Genomic DNA, 20326 nt, shown 5'->3' on the forward strand with positions numbered 1-20326 from the left:
AGGTATATTTTTTTAAACCTCTCAAAACTAAAGATAATTATACATTTAAATATTTTTTATTTATAATTTTTTAATATTATAATAATGACCTATCTCAATTTTTCACAAAAAATTATACGCATTAACTAATATTTTTTATATATTATCATTTAATTATTATTATCTTTTAGAATTTGTCATCATCAACTTATGCTTTCCTTAGAAGAAAAGTCTCCGACAACAAGAAAAATCGTGTGCCTCCATTTAATCCCATTATTTACATCTCTTGATAAAAAGATTCAATAAACAAAAAGGCCTCACCTTAAAATACCAGAATCAACGATTCTAGTATCCGGGCCCCACTTTAGAAAATGGACGGGTGACGTTAGCGTGCCACTCTCTCACAGTTTGTTTCCTAAGGCGTTTCCCTCTAATATAGACTCTCTTTCTGCCTCGTTTCTCTACCGTCATCAACGCTTTCCATTTCTCTCGTTACTTTCGCCTTAAGCGGTCTCGATATTTCGGTGAGCGTTTCTAATTTTCGCTTTGAATTGTTGCATTTGTACTAGTCGGTCGGATTGTTTTCATGATTATCTGCGGAACTTGAAGCTTCGATCATAAGCTTTGGCTTATCGTTTGTTTGCATCTACGACGAGAACTTTTTGTTTTTTTTGTTTTATGTTTTTTGATCAATTTTTTTAGCTTGTTAGCACTTAACTGTGGACTTGTCCTTCTATTTCGTTACAATATTGACTTGCATGCGGAATTTCGGTGACTTATTTTACTTTTATTCCTAGCCGTTCTAACCTGTAACTGAGAGTTCCTTTTACTCTAAGGCGAAAATTTTGGCCAATTTGTATAGAATGTGTTTTCCGCGGATAGGAGAATTTGATTGTTTCAACTTGTTTGAATTGTGTTTTTCAATATACTTTTCGCCATTAGTTCGATTGATTCATTTATTTTTTGTAAATATTTTAAAAATATAATGTATACACCTTGACGTTTTTTAAACAAATATTAAATATTTTTATTGTATGAAAAAAATTCGTTTAACTGAAGAAAGGCTGCCAAGGTTTACATTGGTATATCATATATTCTTCGGAAAATCGATGACTAGAAATGATCTTGTTATGGTAGATGACTAAATCGTAAAAAATGGCATAGTAAAAATATCTTTTATAGAATTTGACGAAAATTTTTTAATGAAGTTTTTACTTGAGGGGAAATGAGGACTTGATTCGATTTAGCTATGACTTGTGAAGGTCTGTTTTTTTACCTCTGTTTTGTCTTGTTTTTAAATTATCTTATCTTTTTAAAACTGGAAAGGAGACTCCATTTGGGAAACTAATGAAAGCAGAAAAAAACTTGAAGGTATTAACGTGTCTTTAAAAATTATAAGATCTTATAGGAATTTAGCTTGCCTAGTTCAGAGTTACTGTGAATGGTGTTGATATTAGCATTCCCTCATACATGCATACATCAATATATATATATATATATATATATATTCTGTGTTCTTTTATGTTATTCTAACAATCCAGTAGTGAATGGGGGTTTATAGGTCAATATGGGAACCATTGTTAAAGGCGTGGTACTGTCACTGTTCATTTCGTCCCTGCTGTTTTCTGTGGTATTTGCATCCGATGATGGGCTGGTTAGAATTGGGCTGAAAAAGATGAAATTGGATCCAAACAACCGGCTTGCTGGCCAGCTTGACTCCAAGGATCGAGAGGCTCTTAGAGCATCTATGGCTAAAAAGTATCGCTTCCATAATGATCTTGGATCAGAGGAAACTGATATTGTTGCACTGAAGAACTATATGGATGCTCAGTACTATGGTGAGATTGGTATTGGAACTCCACCGCAAAAGTTCACTGTGGTATTTGACACAGGAAGCTCAAATCTGTGGGTACCATCAGCGAAGTGCTATTTCTCGGTGAGGCCCTACATTTATGATTACTATGAAATTATTGGAAATATAACTTCTGACCTTGATAATTGTGAAAGCAAATGTGGTTTAGGGAACATGATTCATGCTACATTTTGGTGTAGGTTGCGTGCTACTTTCATTCCAAGTACAAGTCAGGGGACTCGAGTACTTATAAGAAGAATGGTATGTCTTACGCTCTTTTTACTTCTCATAATTGTTTCTGCAACTTGTTTCTTATTGATATTCGTGACATCAGAACATTTTAAGTTAATTTTGCATAGTAATATGTGAAATTTTGATTTTTTTTCCAAAAACAATCATGTCCGTCTCTAATACTATTGGATTAGTTAGTGATAGGCATCGATCATGGTTGTTCATGCAGTGTGTTGTTTCTGTATTTGGTCCATGTTGTGGTAGGACAAACTTAAATAGAAAGATAGTTTTCTCCAACATATAATCTGATGCATGCTTCTGTGGCCTAATATTAACAAAATTACAAGTTTTGAGTTCTTTCTGTAATAGTTTTCTTATAGCTTACTTGGCATATTGCATTACTATGTGTATTTATCCCATGGATGCTAAAATAATCTAGAAGTATTATCATATTCGATGCAGGGAAATCTGCTTCTATTCAATATGGTACTGGAGCTATTTCTGGTTTCTTTAGTAATGACAACGTTCAAGTTGGCCATTTGGTTGTGAAAGATCAGGTAAGAGGAGCTAATCTTCTTATCACGTTTGATCTAGTTGTTTGGAAGTTTAAATTAGGTAACTGGTGATCTATTTTCATTATCAGGATTTTATAGAAGCTACTAAGGAGCCAGGTGTTACATTTGTGGCGGCCAAATTTGATGGGATATTAGGACTTGGGTTTAAGGAGATTTCAGTTGGGGATGCTGTCCCAGTGTGGTATGCTTGAGTTTTAATTTTTGTTTCTATTTCTGGATGTGTATGAGCTTCTCACAAGCCACTTGTTTATCTTACAGGTACAACATGGTCAAACAAGGTCTTATCCAGGACCAGGTATTTTCATTTTGGCTTAACCGCAATATAGAGGGAGAAGTGGGCGGTGAAATTGTGTTTGGTGGGGTTGACCCAAACCACTACAAGGGCAAGCACACATACGTCCCTGTAACACAAAAAGGATATTGGCAGGTTGACCTTTCAAAAATTAAATTATTTCGTTCCACATAAATGCTTTCTACGTACACATGTATGTTTTATTCTTTCACATTTTGTGTAATCATCTTTTCCTTTTGATAGTTTGACATGGGCGATGTTCTTATTGGTGAAAAACCGACTGGTATGTTCCTTTTATTATCTGGTGTATTTTAAAATTGGGATCTTTAGCACTCTCTTTGAAGCAAAAACATGATTTTGGAATATATCTGTGTTTCTGACTTAGTTTTATGCTGTTCAGGATATTGTGCTGGCAGTTGTGCAGCAATTGCAGATTCTGGAACTTCCTTGCTGGCAGGTCCAACAGTAAGTCCTAATGCTTCCTTGTTGGATCTTCTGATAAGTATTTTGTTTATCTAGTTAATTTCTAACCTTTTCACCTTATCTTTGTGTGTTGTCAAATTTTAAAATATTTGAGCTATTCATTTATCGTGTTTTTTTGGCCAAGTCCTGTAGGTTTATGTTACTTGTTAACCTGGCTATTGATTGCAGTCCTGATTGTTTGTTTATCTTGATGCAGACTGTGATTACCATGATAAATCAAGCAATCGGAGCCGCTGGAGTGGCTAACCAGGAGTGCAAAGCAGTGGTTCAACAATATGGGCAAACTATCATCGATTTACTTGTGTCTGGGGTGAATGCTAGTTTTACTCTATTACATTTACCTATATAATTGCAAGTAGTTTGTATTCATTTGTTGTAACATCAGTTGCGACATGGTCTTGCTACACTATTTCTACCTAGTGATTGGTTTTCCGTATTTTTTCCGACAGGCACAACCCGTGAAAATCTGCTCCAAAATTGGATTGTGCGCTTTTGACGGTACTCATGGTGTTAGGTGAGGCTCGTTTTAATCTATTTGTCTTTGTTTGCATTAAATAATTCCTATCTTTCAGTTTTCTCCAATTTATTCAAAGATAGAATGACACTATTAAAGCGGTCAAGTAATGGTGCTCAAATGTGTTTGTATAGCATGGGAATCGAGAATGTCGCAGATGAGAGCAACGGCAAATCATCTGGAATTCTTCACGGCGCTACGTGCCCTGCTTGTGAAATGGCAGTTGTTTGGATGCAGAACCAACTGATGGATAATCAGACTCAAGACCGCATATTGAACTATGCCGATCAGGTGACATGTGATAGACTTGTATTCGATTTATAAATTTGTGATTACATTCTTCCCGGTGCCGATTCATCAATTCGATACTTCTGCAGCTCTGCGATCGGATGCCAAACCCAATGGGAGAATCTTCGGTTGACTGCAAAAATATTTCTTCCATGCCTCCTGTTTCCTTCACTATTGGTGGCAAAGTTTTTAAGCTTACCCCAGACGAGGTACTCTCTATCCTTAATTTTCTGTTTTCGAATTGTCCAACTGAAATCGCATTGTTCCGACGTTAACTTTTTCGGGGCTATGTAATCCAGTACATCCTGAAGGTGGGTGAAGGTTCTGAAGCTCAATGCATCAGCGGCTTTACTGCTTTGGATGTTCCTCCTCCTCGTGGACCACTCTGGTATTTAAGCTTTTCCTTAAGCAAGTTCCATGGACTTATGTTGCTCGGACCCGAAAATAATCTCGATTCGAAAATCATTACTCGTGTTTGATGCAGGATTTTGGGAGATGTCTTCATGGGTCGGTATCACACCGTCTTCGATTACGGTAAATCTAGAGTTGGCTTCGCAGAAGCTGCATAGGAGCTACAATGGGGAACCTGTGTTTTTTCTAAATGCCCGTAAAGTTTGTGTTTATGTATGTTTTAACTTTATAAAATTGTGAACAGCTGAAGAAATCACTTCTCTCAGCCTAGTACATTAAAAAGGGAGAGAAAAAGTCTTGCTTTGTTGGTTGTAAATATCGTTTTACGCTTAAAATTCAGTGTTCATATATGGGTAAATTACACTAATCATCATTGAATTTTATTCTCAGTTTTTTTAATTTACTCACTGAACTTTGACATTGCTCCTGTTTTGGTAACTGTCATTAAATAATTAATGACGTTATGATATGACACACGACATCAAAACTTCGTTCTTTAAAAACTAAATTTCTGTCAAAAACAAAACGATGTCGCCTTCATTTTCTTCTTCTTTTCTCTCTCTTCTTCTTTGTATTCCTTCCATTTTCACCACCATTTCTGTGAATATCACGACGAACAATAACTGAAGCATCTTTAAACGTTATTTCTTTTCTTTTGGAAAAAAATGTCATAATTAAGAGTGTTAAGCAAGCTTTTTTTCAGTAACAATGGAACTCCAACCCCGTTAAGCACAAAACAGAACAGTTTTTTCGATACACAAATTGTCCCCTACGCTTTGTTGCTGAATATTAAAAGTTATAAAATAGTGTATTGATTATAGAGTGTTATATTATTGAGTTATCCGATTATTAAAAGTTATAAAATAGTCACTCAATTATTCATAAGTTCCACACTTATAATTTTTGTTAAAAATTGATGATCATCTGAAGTAGACGTTAATCTACTGATTGTGATGTGATAAAATCATACTTTAATAATGTTTATTGCAACCAACAATGACGTTATATATGACATGTTATAATTGGATGCCAATAGTGTTTAGGGTAAAATGGGATGAAAATAATAGTTTAGAGATGAACTGCAACAAAAAATAATTTAGTGCAATTTTCAGGGGCTAAATTATTAATTAATCCTTCAATCATCCTACTTTTAGAGAGTTTCAACAGTAGAGGAAAAAACTTGTTAATCACTTATATATGGAGAAAAGTTAATAAAATCTCTAGCTGCTCTACCGGAGAAAAAAAAAAATCAACATTAAATGATGATCTTTAAACCCCTCTCCATTCCATACTTATTGAGAGGCTTTTCTCTTTTAGTCCACGCCCATACCCAAACCCTTTTCCTTTCCCTTGTTTCTTTTGGTGTTCCAAAACATCAGCCTTGTTAAACAAAGGTTTTCATACTTTGGGTCATTTTTTCTTTTTGTTGTTCTTCATTTCTGTATACATAAATCCCAGATTCCGATTGATTTTTGTGATTTTGTTGTCTTTCTTGTTTAGGGGACCATGTTGGCTGTTTCAAGACGAAGAGTTAGTTCTTCTTCTTCAGTCAGTTTTCATTACTTTCTCTCTTTGTTAAATCACTAATGTTTTCTGAATATTTATGCATACATACTTACATAAATAATACTTACTATTTTTGTTAAAATGTTGTGGTTCTTGGTTCAGGTATTAGGCCACTCATTTCGAAATGCTCGACCTTCACGATCTTACACTTCTTCAAAAGAGGTAAAGCTTCAGTGCAAGCACTGTTGTGATTTATTTCAAATTACCAAGGTTGAATCTTTTATGAGATCATTTCCATTTATGGCTGCCTCTTTATTTAATATATTTGTTCATGCTTCTCTATAGGCCTATGCTATGACTTTAGTTTCCAGAAAAGGGTCATCACATGATGCAGGGATTGTGGGTTGTTTAGGTAATTGGAAATTAAACAATATCCACCATTTTCCTTGTAAAAGAATCCATGCTCCTTTCATTTATCTGGGTTCATGTGTTTACAGGGTTTCAGTTGGCTCAAAGCCTCTAAGGTTTGTTTTCATGTCTCTTGTCTCTATTTGTATCTTGAAACAATTTCCATCCTTTGTTATGGCAGTTTAAGTTGAAAATTTGCTTCTTCTGCATAGATTTTAGAGTTACTAAGATGTTTTCTCCATGAAATATTAATAGTAAATACATCATACATGCATACATGAAGTAACATGTGATGAATTAATGAAATAAACAATGGTTATCCACTACCATATCAATTTTTGTACTTTTTTTTCTTCTAAAAGAATGTTATGTTTATGTTATTTTCAGTGAAGTTATTTAATTTGTTCAAAGATCTCCTCCAATATTTGTCCACACTAGGTCATTTTCTCCCGATACTGGTTACACATTCTCGTAAATCTTTCGTGACTTTATTTTCTTCTTTTTGAAATCCAGTTTATGTTCTGATCCTAAACTCAAATGCTTCTGCTTGGATATGAAGGTGAAGTTGTTGATGCTGTTGTCCCGTTCATGGGGGAATCCATCACCGATGGCACTCTTTCTAACTTTTGAAGCGTATGTTGTGCAAGTTCTTTTCATCATGAGATTATTATAGATGCATGTGAAAACAATAATACATCTTATATTTTGTGATTTGGGAACAGAACCTGGTGACCGTGTAGAAGTAGATGAGCCAATTGCACAAATAGAAACGGATAAGGTACTTATTAGCTAGGTGACATTCTTTCTAAGCATCCAAGTCTTTAGATTTGTCCATCACTCAGTTTTCATTAGCTGCAGATAATATTTTTCTTCCTATTCTGATTAAAGAAGATTTTTCCCCCTTGTATGATACAAATAGGTGACAATTGACGTGAGTAGTCCGGAAGCTGGTGTAATTGAATAGGTAAATATCTGATAGTTTATAAGCTTGTCTGTTTTCAGAGAAGTTAATACTTAATATGAATATAAACTAATGTTTCGATGATAGCTGTCATTTCAAAATCCGGTGACGTAACTCATGTTGCTCCATCAGAAGAAAAGTCTAGCCAGACGGTTTCTGAGCCTTCTCCTGTGAAAACAATGAAAATCAAGACAGAGAAGCCTAAAGAAGAAACTCCACCCGGCAAAGAAAAGCTTAAAGTACCTTCCCTGACTCCTTCCAAGCCTTCACTAAGGAACCTCAACTTCCTCCTAAAGAAAGGGAGAGAAGAGCAAGTATCACAGGACTTATAATTCTTCATACCATTCTTTTATTAACCTTTTTCTTTTGCTGTTAACTGTAACATGTAATTTCTGTGATTTCAGGTTCCTATGACTAGACTTAGAAAGCGTGTTGCAACACGGTTGAAGGACTCTCAAAACACTTTCGCCATGTTGACGACATTCAATGAAGTTGATATGTAATTTCCACCCCTTCTTAATGTAATGTTGTAGGATGTCAATTGTTACTCTTCTCTTTTGCTAACCTTTTTGTTCTTTTGGTCCTTGTGATTCCACAAGAGAGAGAATTTATGCTATTTGGATTAGATTAATCTTTTGGTCGTATTTTGAAATAGATATACACATCTTTTATTGGGATATTCCACTTTCATAAGTTTCTCATGTTATTTTAAGATGGTAATGACTTAGTTTTTGCTCATTTGCTCTCTACTTCGATATACGATTCCAGGACCAGTTTGATGAAGCTCCGTTCTGAATATAAGGATGCTTTTCTTGAGAAGCATGGAGTAAAGTTAGGACTTATGTCGGGATTTGTAAAGGTAAGATTCACCAAAAGAATGCTTAAATGTGTTTGTTTCCGTGTACATTATACAATCTTGATTCGAGTCGTCTTATCTCCTCCCAGGCTGCTGTTAGCGCGCTTCAGAATCAACCGATTGTCAATGCTGTAATTGATGGAGATGACATAATATATAGAGATTATATCGATATCAGTGTTGCTGTTGGTACCCCAAAGGTCCGGCGCAGTTTCTATCACTCCATATAAAGTGATTTAGTAATGTAGCTGTGATTTCTTTCTGCAGCAACATTCTTACATCCAGTTTTCTTGGATTTGCATGATCGTGTTACTTGTAGTTTACATGGACCTAAAAACGAGTATGAAGGATACAAAAAAACCTTTTGATATTCTCTGCCTGCACTCTGCACTACCTTTTTTTGTTTAAAATGTACAAAAGCCCTTAACTGTGCTTTGCTTTCTTGTTCTCCATCGATATCTGAAATTGGGCTGCTTTGTTTGACATGCCTCTCCAGGGTCTTGTAGTTCCAGTTATACGAATGCTGACAGAATGAACTTTGCCGAAATCGAGAAAGGGATAAACAACCTTGCTAAGAAGGCAAATGATGGGTCGTTATCAATTGATGAGATGGCCGGAGGCTCATTCAAGATATCCAATGGCGGTGTTTATGGAAGCCTCTTAAGTACTCCAATCATTAACCCTCCTCAGGTGAGATGCTTTGCAGCCAGTTTGCTCCTAACTCACAGTACTGTGAAACAAGTTCAACTCTGTGTTCTGGATGCATGTTTTACTGCACATACATGACGTTGTATTCGCAGTCATACATGCCAGATCCGACATGTTTCTTCTAAGTTCTTGTTTTTACTAACGTCGCATTAAAGACGTCGTGGAGGATCCACGGAGACTGCTGCTTGATATATGAGAATGCAAACAACAACAGTCTATTAAATAGCCTGGATATGGCAAAACATTTTCTTGGTGTAGAATAAATAGCAACTGAGATTTCCAGGGCTCCTATATTTGCATTTTCATCAAAATTTTCTAGTAACACTCGAAATATTAACCATTTTCAATGAAATTGGGTTAAGAGGTTTGTTCCGTATTGAAATTTTGTAGTATATGAATCCGAATTATTCGATGGACAAATGTGTCTTATGGTTGTAAAAAATAGCTCGGACTACAAACTTTTCTTAGTTTTTCTATCAGAAAAAAATATTATATATTTCATGGCCGATTCAACCCAGATCTCAGTGATCTCTCAACATGGGACCCCTATCTGAGACTTTAATCCCATATATTCGTTTCTAGACTCGGTTCCATTATGGACTACTTTAGATTAGGCCTTTTGGTATTGTAACTGAGTTAGAGTCGAATTTTAATATTGTTGAGCTTTACTTAAATTTAAACTCACTTTTAATTCGTTAAAAATTCGAATTAAATTTATTTGAATCGAATTTTTAATCGAATTAAATTCGAGTAACTTGGAGCCTTAGTAACTGCCTCATTAGAGGATCACACACCTTTAACCTCGAACAAAATCAGAAACATACATTAGATTCCTTGTAATGATAGCCGTTAGATGAAGTTAAGAGATGAATAGAACAAGACAAGGATTTGGGAAGTGGTGAAATAGCTCTAAAAGCCCTTTTAAGCACCACTCGCTGAGGATTTGGTATCCTCCACCCACTCAATTGCCACCAACCATTTTCTCAAATTTTTTCTTCTTTTTTTAATACCCAAAAATAATATTTTTATATATATTTTCTTTCACACATATAAAAGGCTGTCCTTTTTTTCGTTGATCTTTTGTACCAGAGTTGGCAGAGCCGCAGAGGAATGCTCATTTGTGCTCTCTGAAATTGCTCTCCTTTTGAAAAACGCAAAGAAGGTTTCTTTGTAAGCCTTTTTTTCAGTCTTTTTTAATGAGATCTTGATGATTGATAGCATTGGGTTTCTTTGCTTGATTTTGTTAAATACCCTTTCTCTGTTTCGATCATTTGCATCTCAAAACTGTGGTAAATGTTGGGATTCTCATTGTACATGGTCGGATTATTTGTTTTGAATGTCACTATTGGATGCTTCAAATGCTGATTTAGTGATATTAGATCGTGTATTGGGTTATAATCTATCAAGAAATCCATCTGATGTTTTAGTTTGTAATTTCTTGTTGGATTTGTAACATCGATTCAGTAGATTCTGTATTGTTTGTTGAACCCCTTTAGGCTCAATGCTGTTAAATCACTTTTCCCCTTTAAATTCGAATGTTCCGCTTCTGATAACGATTCCGTTTAGTATTGCCCAAGTAAATGCTGTTCTTAGTATCTACACTGTGGTCTTGTTTCTGAAAATGTACTCTTTCATCAGATTTTTCGGCTTTAGAAGATGAGGGGAAGTCTTTGGCAATTCGGGCAGTCGATTACTCGTCGTCTTGCTCAGGCAGACAAGAAGGTTGTGCCACGTCGGTACTTTTCTTCGGAGGCTGATCTGAAAAAGACTGTTCTTTACGATTTCCATGTTGATAATGGCGGGAAGATGGTCCCGTTCGCCGGATGGAGCATGCCCATTCAGTACAAGGATTCGATCATGGACTCGACAGTGAATTGCAGGCTGAATGGTGGACTCTTTGATGTCTCCCATATGTGTGGACTGAGCCTTAAGGGAAAGGACTGTGCTCCATTCCTTGAAAAGCTCGTTATTGCTGATGTAGCTGGCCTTACCCCAGGAACCGGAACTCTAACTGTATTTACAAATGAGAAGGGAGGGGCAATCGATGATTCCGTGATTACCAAAGTGAAAGATGATCATATATACCTGGTTGTGAATGCAGGCTGCAGGGATAAGGATCTGGCTCACATTGAAGAGCATATGAAGGCATTCAAGGCCAAAGGCGGGGATGTCTCGTGGCACATCCACGATGAGAGATCTCTTCTAGCTCTCCAGGTTAATCACTAGACCCTTCAGATTTTATGACTCCAGTCGTTTTGCTTCAAGCAATTTGCTGGTGATTGTCAAGTCAAACATGCATACTTTTCTTACTTTCTCGTGTTGTAGCAGTCCGAACAAATGTTGCAATGATTGTTTGTCGGTTAGCACGATTTGTTGGTTAATGAGACTGTAGCATTTGAACAATGTCGAAACATTTGGTTTTTTGTATTACAGGGACCTCTTGCTGCCCCGGTTCTTCAACATCTGACAAAGGATGATCTGAGTAAGCTATATTTCGGGGAATTCCGAATCTTGGATATCAATGGTGCAACATGTTATCTCACTCGGACAGGGTAATACTCGATTTTGTTTCTTCTTGTTATTCAAAGAGTAGTGCTTAGGAGGTCAAGTCTAAGTTAGTGTTGCTGTTTTTCGTTGTTTAAGGGTACTGTTTGGTTTTTTGCTTTTGATAGGGGTGCTGTCCTGGTTGTATCTTATGTAATTAAGTTGTTGAATGAAATTCTAGGGCACTCTTTTCCTCCTTCAAATGATTAAGGAGCTTTCTATCAAGCTCCATTAATTAAGAAGGGGGGTTTTTAATGAGGCCTTCAATTCTTATAAAAAAAAAAAAAAGAGTAGTGATTTGGTTGGCAAGTCGATGTTATCACTCGTTGGGGCGCTACGGAGTGTACTAGATAAAGTTGTCTATTTTCAATATACTTTCATATAACACCAGTTGAGGCCGGGTTAACATGGGCCATAGGGAAGAGAAGAAGAGCAGAAGGCGGATTCTTAGGAGCCGAGGTAATCCTGAAACAACTAGCAGAGGGTCCGTCGATCAGGCGAGTTGGCTTCATCTCCACTGGACCACCTCCACGATCCCACAGTGAAATCCAGGATGAGAAAGGGAACAACATCGGTGAAATCACCAGCGGAGGATGCAGTCCGTGCCTGAAGAAGAACATAGCAATGGGATATGTGAAATCCGGATTACACAAGGCGGGCACCAAAGCTAAGATCCTGGTAAGAGGAAAGGCCTATGATGGAGTTGTCACAAAAATGCCTTTTGTACCAACAAAATATTACAAGCCATCATCCTAAGATCAAAATTTACACTTTTAGTCCCTGGGATTTGATTTTCTCAGTTGTTTCCTGCTTCTGATTTGGTTTCCCCCCCCATTGAACTTTAACATCTGCAATCAAATACCAATATCTGGTTTTCTATTAACCGACATGACAGTACATGAACATTCTGTTGTTTAGTGTTTTATATTATGTTCAATTCCAGTAAGAGAATTCCGGGGGCCTAAAAGTGAAATTTGGAAAATTTTCATGGGATTTTGAATTTGGAATTTGGATGACGATTCCAAGAAACGTCGCTATATGTGGTTGCTTGTGACAAATGGAGTTCATGGTCTCTACGTACCTCTCTAAGCAATAAAATATTGGAATTAAGGACACCAAATTATACATATAAAAGTAAAATAAATAAAGGTCTAAATGTAGTTTTAGTCCCTTTATAAACTGTACACACACTCTGACCAGTTGCACAAACTTGAATCCTCTATGGAAAATAAAATTCCCTTTTATCACTAACACCATGCAATGAGTACAAACTGCATAGTTAAATAATAATTATAATAACAACAATAATACTAATAATAAAGATTAAATCTTAAATTCTATTATAGTCTAAGGACTAAAATATAATTAGACCTAAAATAAAAGAATATAAAAAAATTTCCTTCAAACAACTGAATATCTAGGAGCCATTCAAATAACTAGTGGCGTTAACCATTAGTTCATCACCAAGATTCTTCCTTGTACATTTCAAATCTTCTCATATCAACTCTTATCTGGAAGACGATTTCATCAAAAATCCTCCAAGGTAATATACTGATTTCTTTTATTAATAAATTTAGATTTTGATCATCTGTGTTCTCTCTTTGCTTTATATTTAACTTATCAAAGCTCATATAACAAAAGAAAGCACTAGTAATTCCACTCTCTTTGATGTTTATGAATAACAAAATCGATAGTTTTCGAGTTTAATCACCAAATTCTTGGATGGGTCTTTCTCAAAGTAATGGAATTTTCTCTTATTTTGCAATCATTTTTGTTTCTTCTTATTCGTTTCCTCTTTTGAAGGTTGTATAATCGTAGGATGGTTCCATGATGTTAGTGGTAAGTCCTCCGGGAAAAATCAACCAAACCCAGACATTTCTGGGCAGCTCCATCCTTCTTAGTAAGCTGCCTTGTGTTTCAAAGCCTGCAATTCACCATATCTTACCAGCGATTCACTATAACAATTTAGTTCATATTCATAACTCATTGCCTTCATGGAAAGATTCCAGCAAGCTTACAACCTATCTTGTATCGCATCGGGTTGCCCCGAAGAGATGGCTGGTTAGGATTATTGAACCTAAACTCTTTCATTTTTACATTGTTTTTTAGAAATAAAATGGAGAGTGTTTACAATTTACATGTTTTAACTATGATTTTAACTGCAGTGTCAATCACATGGTTCTGCTTCATCCGATGATGAGTATCGATCGTCGCGGAATATAGCGATCAGCTTGTTTAGGCGATACAGGAATGCCATCGAACGTGGAGGAGGTGACAACCTAAAAGTATATTCAATGATTTGCATGCTTGCTTGATCTGTTTTTTATTCGAATGAGTTGACCATGTATGTTAGCCTTCCTTCATGTGATACTGTTGGATTGATTTTGTATCTCAGGAGTTCATTAGTGCTGGGGTCAATGCATATGCATTGGGCTGCACTGATGAAGGATTGCGGAAAGAACTTATCGCCATGAAGGAATCCGGCATTGAAATCGAAGTAATGCATAGTTATGGCGGGAGCACCAGTCTGAAATCCAAGATTTGTGCAGAGGAAGTGAGTGATGATCTTACATATTTTAGCTTTTACATTTGTTCTAGAGATCCTTTAGTATACCAGCAATATCCTATAACTTAGATGCGCTTCATTCATTTTGCTTTGGCTCTTCATTTTTCATGAAGTATCGGTGTCTGGCATGGTGTCCGACACTTTTTAGATATGGGATTGAGATATAATCCGACCCATATTTTTGCTGAAGGAAAATTTGTTTTCTGACTATCCAGGTTAATGAGTGTATTTTATGGCGAGCATTATATTCATCACCATATTGTGTACACCACAACCAACTATAGTCCGATGGTCGTCTACACCGCCAGTGTCCGATGATGTCCTGCATCATTGGAAAGGCTTTTGCGCTCTCATAGCAAATGCATATTTTATAAGAGGAATGGCATGGTGAGATATACTTTTAGCAATGCTGGTTGGAAAAACCCTATCAGATATTAGTCTTTGATCTTTTCTTTGATTATCCTAGAATCTGCTGTGTTTATATGTTTTTAACAGTAAAAACTGAAAGATGGATTCTTGTTTTGCCAAAGGCTTCCGGTGAAAACTCTCCAGCTTGAGCAAATGGCGGTGATTGGACGTGCAGAGGAGCCTTCAGTTGTTGCTAGCCGAATGCGGTTAGTTTTTAGCACGCTCGAGGTGAGCGAATTGTTGCAGAGGTGGATCACATGACTATGAACTTTGAGCTCCCTATGGGCTTAAAGGATTCATGGTTGATCAATCTATGTTGATTGTCAATGATTACATCGTTAGATTTTGATTATCTGGTTTTAATGGCTGTTACAGGTGGTTAGTCCACAGTGGCCAAGAGCGTAACAAGTGATTCAACGATGACGAGATCCGATTTTCCAAGGATCATGTGTGGGAGCATCGGTTCCTTTGTATATTAATAATGTAGGAACATATACAACACACTGTTTCTGCAGAATTGCCTGTATAATCTTGTGTTTATTATGGGATTATATATTTGAATTTCTGAACTAATAATTGGTGTATTTTATTGTTGCAAAAGTAGTGAAAAGATGCAGGAGTAGACGAACATATGGAATTGGCAAAAGAAGAAAGGAAGTTGTTGTTGTATACCCAGAGGAGTTAGGGTTTAGCATTGTCATCCGTTGAGGGTTTAGCTCCACCGGTTCCAATGCCAAAACCAAATCCAATGCCCATTCCCATCCCCATTCCAAATCCCATGTTCACGCCTTTCTCGCCATCTGAACCTCCTACACCCATGCCTTCTCCATGTCCATATCCTTCTCCTCCTCCACCGCCTTCACCACTACCTCCTCCTCCTCCTCCAATGTCACCTGTGCCGAAACCTGCACCAAAACCACTACCATGACCTGAACCTCCACCACCACCACCTCCTCCTCCTCCCCTTCCGGTTGTACCAATGCCACCACCTGCACCGTAGCCATTACCATGGCCATATCCCCCATTAGAACCACCACCACCACCACCGCCTCCACCGCCACCGCCTCCAATGCCTGCTCCTGCACCAAAACCACTACCATGACCAAACCCTTCCCCAGAACTACCATAACCACTGCCACCTCCACCTCCTCCTCCACCACTTCCTCCTCCAGTTCCAACTCCACTACCGGCACCATATCCACTACCATGACCAAACCCTTCACCAGAATTACCATAACCATTTCCACCACCACCACCACCTCCTCCTCCTCCAATCCCAACTCCAATACCGGCACCATATCCACTACCATGACCATATCCTCCATTAGCCCCACCTCCACCCACCTTCTCCACCTCCTCCTCCACCACCGCCACCGCCACCAATACCCCCCACACCACCTCCAGCTCCAAAGCCTTCTCCATGACCAACACCAGCAGCAGCAGCAGTAGCATCACCTCCACCACCTCCACCTCCTCCTACTCCACCATTTCCATTGCCTCCTCCTGCACCGTACCCTTCCCCATGTCCAACACCATTACCTGAGGAACCACCACCAGCACTAGCACTACCACCTCCACCTCCTACTCCATCAATGCCATTGCCTCCTCCTGCACCAGCACCATACCCTTCCCCATGTCCAACACCATTACCTGAGGAACCACCACCTCCACCACCACCACCACCACCATCACCACCAAACTTACCACCTCGTCCAAAGAAGCTACCACAACTTCGCCAACTTCTATATGAGCAGTAATCATCATCACCACCACCATACCTCCAACCTCCGGGACCTCCATAACCACCCTCATGAACATCTCCTTCAACAACAACACCATTCAATGCAGCAACAACACATAGAAGAAGAACAGCTACGTACCAAAATTTATCAGAAATAGCAATGGCCGCCATTGTTTGATGAAACAGATTCTCAAGAACACCAAACTTGGCTTGGTTTTCATTCTCCCTCTCCATTGCCACATATTTATATAGCAGAGAGTAGACTGTGTTTCAAAGGGAAACATGCATGAAAATTCGCCATTGAAGTCGAGGAAAAAAATGTCCAAATTGTGTTAGGTTAAGTGTAAAGTCAACCGTAGCCGACAAATAATATTACATTATTACCATTATTGACAAAAATTATACATACATTTAGTATTATAATCTTCATATTAAGAAATAATAATGATGCTCAGTTCCAAGAAATAAAAATAAATAATAATAATGCTATTAATCAATCATCTATATAGATAGTGGATTAGGTAATTGTATCTTCTTGAAATTTCTGACAGAGAGAAGCGCAATATATACTTAGAAATTTAAATAAATAATTTTTTTTTGTTGATGCTAATTATCTATTTATTCTTATCCTCGAACAAAATGTCCATTAGTCTTACATCTAAATGTAGGGTATGGACACGAACTCAGTGACTTCTATGGTAAAAATGGAGATGTAATCTTTTTGTTTTCTTTCAAATTTTAAGGACATAGAGGTAATAATAACTTCACTCAACTAGAAAAAAATCGATTTTTTTTTGTTTTGAGTTATTTAATTATACTCAAATTAATGATTCAATTTATGAGTTTGAGTCGATTTTAAATTTTATCAATTCAAAAAATTGAAAATTTGAATTTGACTATTTTATGATACAATGCTTGATTTTCTTATTTCTTTAATTTTCTTTTTAATTTAAATATATTTTTGATCGAATTTAAATCGCATGCTCTTAAACTACTTTAGAATAACTATGCACCTTAAATTCCTCTCTTTTTTAAACAAACATCCTCTTTTTCTATGTAGTCCTTTAATTTTGTATAATTTTTTCTATTTTTTAAGTTTCTCATTAGTTTTAAGTCTAAATTTGAACCACATACTCTACTAATACTATATAATTTCTATTTAATTTTAATTCCTATTTTTTTAATTCTTTATTTAATCCATCAACTTTATATTTTAGTCAAGTTGGTCCTTCTATTGTAAGTTTTTAAAAATTCTTTGCTTTCATAAACTTGTTGACTCTTTTATACCGCCATCAATATTTTTCCCTAAAAAATATCTTCTTTAAAAATAATATTATAAATATATTTATAATTTTAAATTATATTTGATTTCTTAAATAACATTACAAAAATTACTTTCACATATAAAAAAGAATACAAAGAAATATTACTTTCACATATAAAAAATTGTTTAAATTAGAATCAATTTGTATAATGAATGATATCATGAATACTTACAATTAAATTTAAAATGAAACTCAGTCAACTCGATTCGACTTGAATTTCATAAACTCGACTCACTTGAAAAAATTCGAACAAAATTTAAATCACAAAATAGAACATGTCAACTCGACTAACTCGAAATTTTTTTATTCAACTCGATCGAATATTCACCCATTTGTATACACTTCATACGAAAAATTTCTATTATTAATATATACACGCTCACCCTAAAAAATATTTCTCAACTAGTCACTGCCCTTAAATCAACATAAATATAATCTTATTAGCATTGACATTTAAGTTGAAGAGGTAACGTAAAGATTTTAGAAACATTCAAGTTCGAGTCGCATTCTATATAAGTCATGCATGTGCCCTCTTCAACTTTATTATGATTTAAATTTCATCATAAGTGAATCTCGTCAAAAATTGATTTATACCTTGTAATAATTAATTTTAATTATAATTATCTGGATATTATTTTAAAATATATAAACAAATATGTGTGTCCAACAGCAACACTTAAAACCCATCAACCAACTCCAATATTGTTAAAGGTTTTCTGTATTATGCCATGTGATTGCAACATGGGATGCAGAATACAATTTAAGTAATGGAGATTATAAAACTGGGAAGTGGAATCCAGTGTTATCACTTGGAGAAACAAAAAAACAAACATGTTTTATATTTTGGGTACTATTATATAAATATATGCATAAGTTGCAGACAAGTTAATAGTGATAATTGAACTGATCAATTTGAATTATAAATATTGCAAATTGAGATAGTGGGGTGCCAAATGCCAGGGTTAGAAGAAATATATATGCCACGACTGCTGATGGCGTATCGATTAACTTCATGTTTGATGGGCCTATAGCTAATCGATTTACTATTTTATTGGAAAATTGCAATTATGATCACTCATGGCATTCATGATTTTCTTATAATTTTGTTTTTAGCCTTCGATTTAAGGGTCACGTAAATTTGATTTTGGGTTAAGTAATCCGTTTCAATGATTCATAAACTTGAATTTAACAAATATATTTTAATTTCATTTTAATTAGTTGAATAAGATCAGAAAATAACTTTGAAAAAAACTCTTTGAAAGTTTTATGAAGAAAAAATTTCTACAATGGCTAATGGCTTAATGATATATAAAGCAATAAAATTGGACAAATAATGGAGGTGGAATAATTAATTAGTAAAATAAGGTACCTTCAGATTTATTTTAGGATTTAGGCCATTTGTTACCGTATACGTAAAATTTGTCATGTAGTGGTAGCGAGTTCCATAAAATATATTAAAAAATAAAATTCGTCATATGAAATGGATCAAAATTGTATGGAACTCGTCACCTCCATGAGATAGGTTCCAAACTCGTCACCTCTACATGACGAGTTCCACGTACATTGTAACAAATGACCTAAATCCTAAAATAATCCTCAACCACCTTCATTTCTAAAAAAAAATTCTCACCTGTATTATTTTCCTAATTTTGCCGTAGAAAGCCCCAAAATTAATTCATCCTCACTCTCTTCTACATCTAATTGAAACCCCACCCGCCCGTGTGTACAAAAGCTTTGCTGATTAAAATTGATAAAAGAAATTAGTGTATAGTACATAAATGTTCCTCTAACTATAGGATGGTGTTTTGTTGAGTCCTTTGATTATTAAAAGTTATAAAAGAATCCTCCAACTATAGGACATTATTTTGTTGAGTCCCCCAATTATTCATATGCTCCAAACGCGTCCTTTTCCGTTAAAAAATTGATAAACGTCTGAGTTAAACGTTCACTTGTTGATTGAGATATAATAAAATCATATTTTAATGATGTCTACTGGCACCGTTGTTGCTTTCAAGTACTGACTCGATGACATAATGTTTCGAACACTGGCTCGTTGACATAATATAAACGAAGAGTCGCTACACAAAATACAGGTCAAACGATCCTAGGATCAGATTCTATCATATCTCAATCAACATGTTAACGTCCAGTTCATACGATCGGCGATTTTTAATGGAAAAGAATGAGTTTAGAACATATGAATAGTCGGACGAGCATTTAGTAACTTTTAATAGTCAGATGACTCAACAAAGGAGTGTCCTATAGTCGAGGTACCATTTTATAACTTTTAAAAATTGTGAGATTCAATAAAACGACACATTATAGTCAGGGGACCATTTGTGTACTTTACCCAGCAAATTGTTTAGATAAAAATGTTAATTAAAAGATTTAATTAGATGTAAAAGATTAAAAATATGTTTAATTAATATGGGCCAAATTTTTGGCTTACTTAATTTGACCCGGGTTTAGAAGGTTTTCATCTAACTCAAAATCCAATATAATATTTTAGGTTAAAATCCGTGCTTAACTCGATCTATATATGTAAATTCATTTTTATTAGGTAAATTATGGACATAATTGAAAAAAATAAAATAAAAGAGATATTAATGTAATTATCATTAAATATAAAAACATAATTATAATATTATGTTGGACTGAGCCAGGCTGAATTTTTCTAC

The 20326-nt window shown here is 35.7% G+C and overlaps 2 protein-coding genes, 1 long non-coding RNA gene and 3 pseudogenes across 3 annotated transcripts; 5 read left to right on the forward strand and 1 right to left on the reverse strand.

Moving 5' to 3' along the window:
• The first annotated feature begins 429 nt into the window (after window positions 1-429).
• LOC120147159 (aspartic proteinase A1-like) lies at window positions 430-4874 on the forward strand. The gene is made up of 14 exons (XM_039160596.1): window positions 430-503; window positions 1541-1915; window positions 2032-2092; window positions 2525-2619; window positions 2706-2818; window positions 2896-3064; window positions 3173-3212; window positions 3330-3394; window positions 3609-3722; window positions 3862-3926; window positions 4061-4217; window positions 4304-4423; window positions 4514-4602; window positions 4699-4874. The coding sequence occupies exons 2-14, from the start codon at window positions 1547-1549 to the stop codon at window positions 4781-4783; spliced, it is 1542 nt and encodes a 513-aa protein (XP_039016527.1). The 5' UTR covers window positions 430-503; window positions 1541-1546; the 3' UTR covers window positions 4784-4874.
• A 1234-nt stretch (window positions 4875-6108) lies between these two features.
• LOC120147166 lies at window positions 6109-7503 on the forward strand. Its single transcript, XR_005518267.1, has 8 exons — window positions 6109-6173; window positions 6294-6353; window positions 6477-6543; window positions 6629-6655; window positions 6927-6997; window positions 7099-7172; window positions 7262-7317; window positions 7459-7503. It is a non-coding gene; the product is annotated as an uncharacterized LOC120147166 (long non-coding RNA).
• Window positions 7504-7578: 75 nt separating this feature from the next.
• On the forward strand, window positions 7579-9157 carry LOC120147163 (annotated as a pseudogene).
• A 961-nt stretch (window positions 9158-10118) lies between these two features.
• On the forward strand, window positions 10119-12382 carry LOC120147165 (annotated as a pseudogene).
• A 625-nt stretch (window positions 12383-13007) lies between these two features.
• On the forward strand, window positions 13008-15147 carry LOC120147162 (annotated as a pseudogene).
• Window positions 15148-15263: 116 nt separating this feature from the next.
• LOC120147106 (glycine-rich protein DOT1-like) lies at window positions 15264-16557 on the reverse strand. The gene is made up of 4 exons (XM_039160555.1): window positions 16038-16557; window positions 15917-15998; window positions 15722-15885; window positions 15264-15661 (listed from the first exon to the last, which is right to left on the reverse strand). The coding sequence occupies exons 1-4, from the start codon at window positions 16555-16557 to the stop codon at window positions 15264-15266; spliced, it is 1164 nt and encodes a 387-aa protein (XP_039016486.1).
• Window positions 16558-20326: the final 3769 nt, after the last annotated feature.

The sequence above is a fragment of the Hibiscus syriacus genome, unplaced genomic scaffold (genome assembly GCF_006381635.1).
Source record: "Hibiscus syriacus cultivar Baekdansim isolate YM2019G1 unplaced genomic scaffold, ASM638163v2 tig00110933_pilon, whole genome shotgun sequence".
Classification (NCBI taxonomy): Eukaryota; Viridiplantae; Streptophyta; class Magnoliopsida; order Malvales; family Malvaceae; genus Hibiscus; species Hibiscus syriacus.

What these genes read in the sequence shown, in the direction of transcription:
- LOC120147159 (XM_039160596.1), top strand. Translation starts at nt 1,547, where the DNA reads ATGGGAACCATTGTTAAAGGCGTGGTACTGTCACTGTTCATTTCGTCC. An exon ending in ATTTGGTTGTGAAAGATCAG is followed by an intron (nt 2,620 to 2,705) that starts GTAAGAGGAGCT and finishes TTTCATTATCAG; the next exon opens with GATTTTATAGAAGCTACTAA. An exon ending in GACGGTACTCATGGTGTTAG is followed by an intron (nt 3,927 to 4,060) that starts GTGAGGCTCGTT and finishes GTGTTTGTATAG; the next exon opens with CATGGGAATCGAGAATGTCG.
- LOC120147106 (XM_039160555.1), bottom strand. Translation starts at nt 16,557, where the DNA reads ATGGAGAGGGAGAATGAAAACCAAGCCAAGTTTGGTGTTCTTGAGAAT. An exon ending in GGTGGAGAAGGTGGGTGGAG is followed by an intron (nt 15,886 to 15,916) that starts GTGGGGCTAATG and finishes TGGTCATGGTAG; the next exon opens with TGGATATGGTGCCGGTATTG. An exon ending in TGGTGGAGGAGGAGGTGGAG is followed by an intron (nt 15,662 to 15,721) that starts GTGGCAGTGGTT and finishes GTTTTGGTGCAG; the next exon opens with GAGCAGGCATTGGAGGCGGT.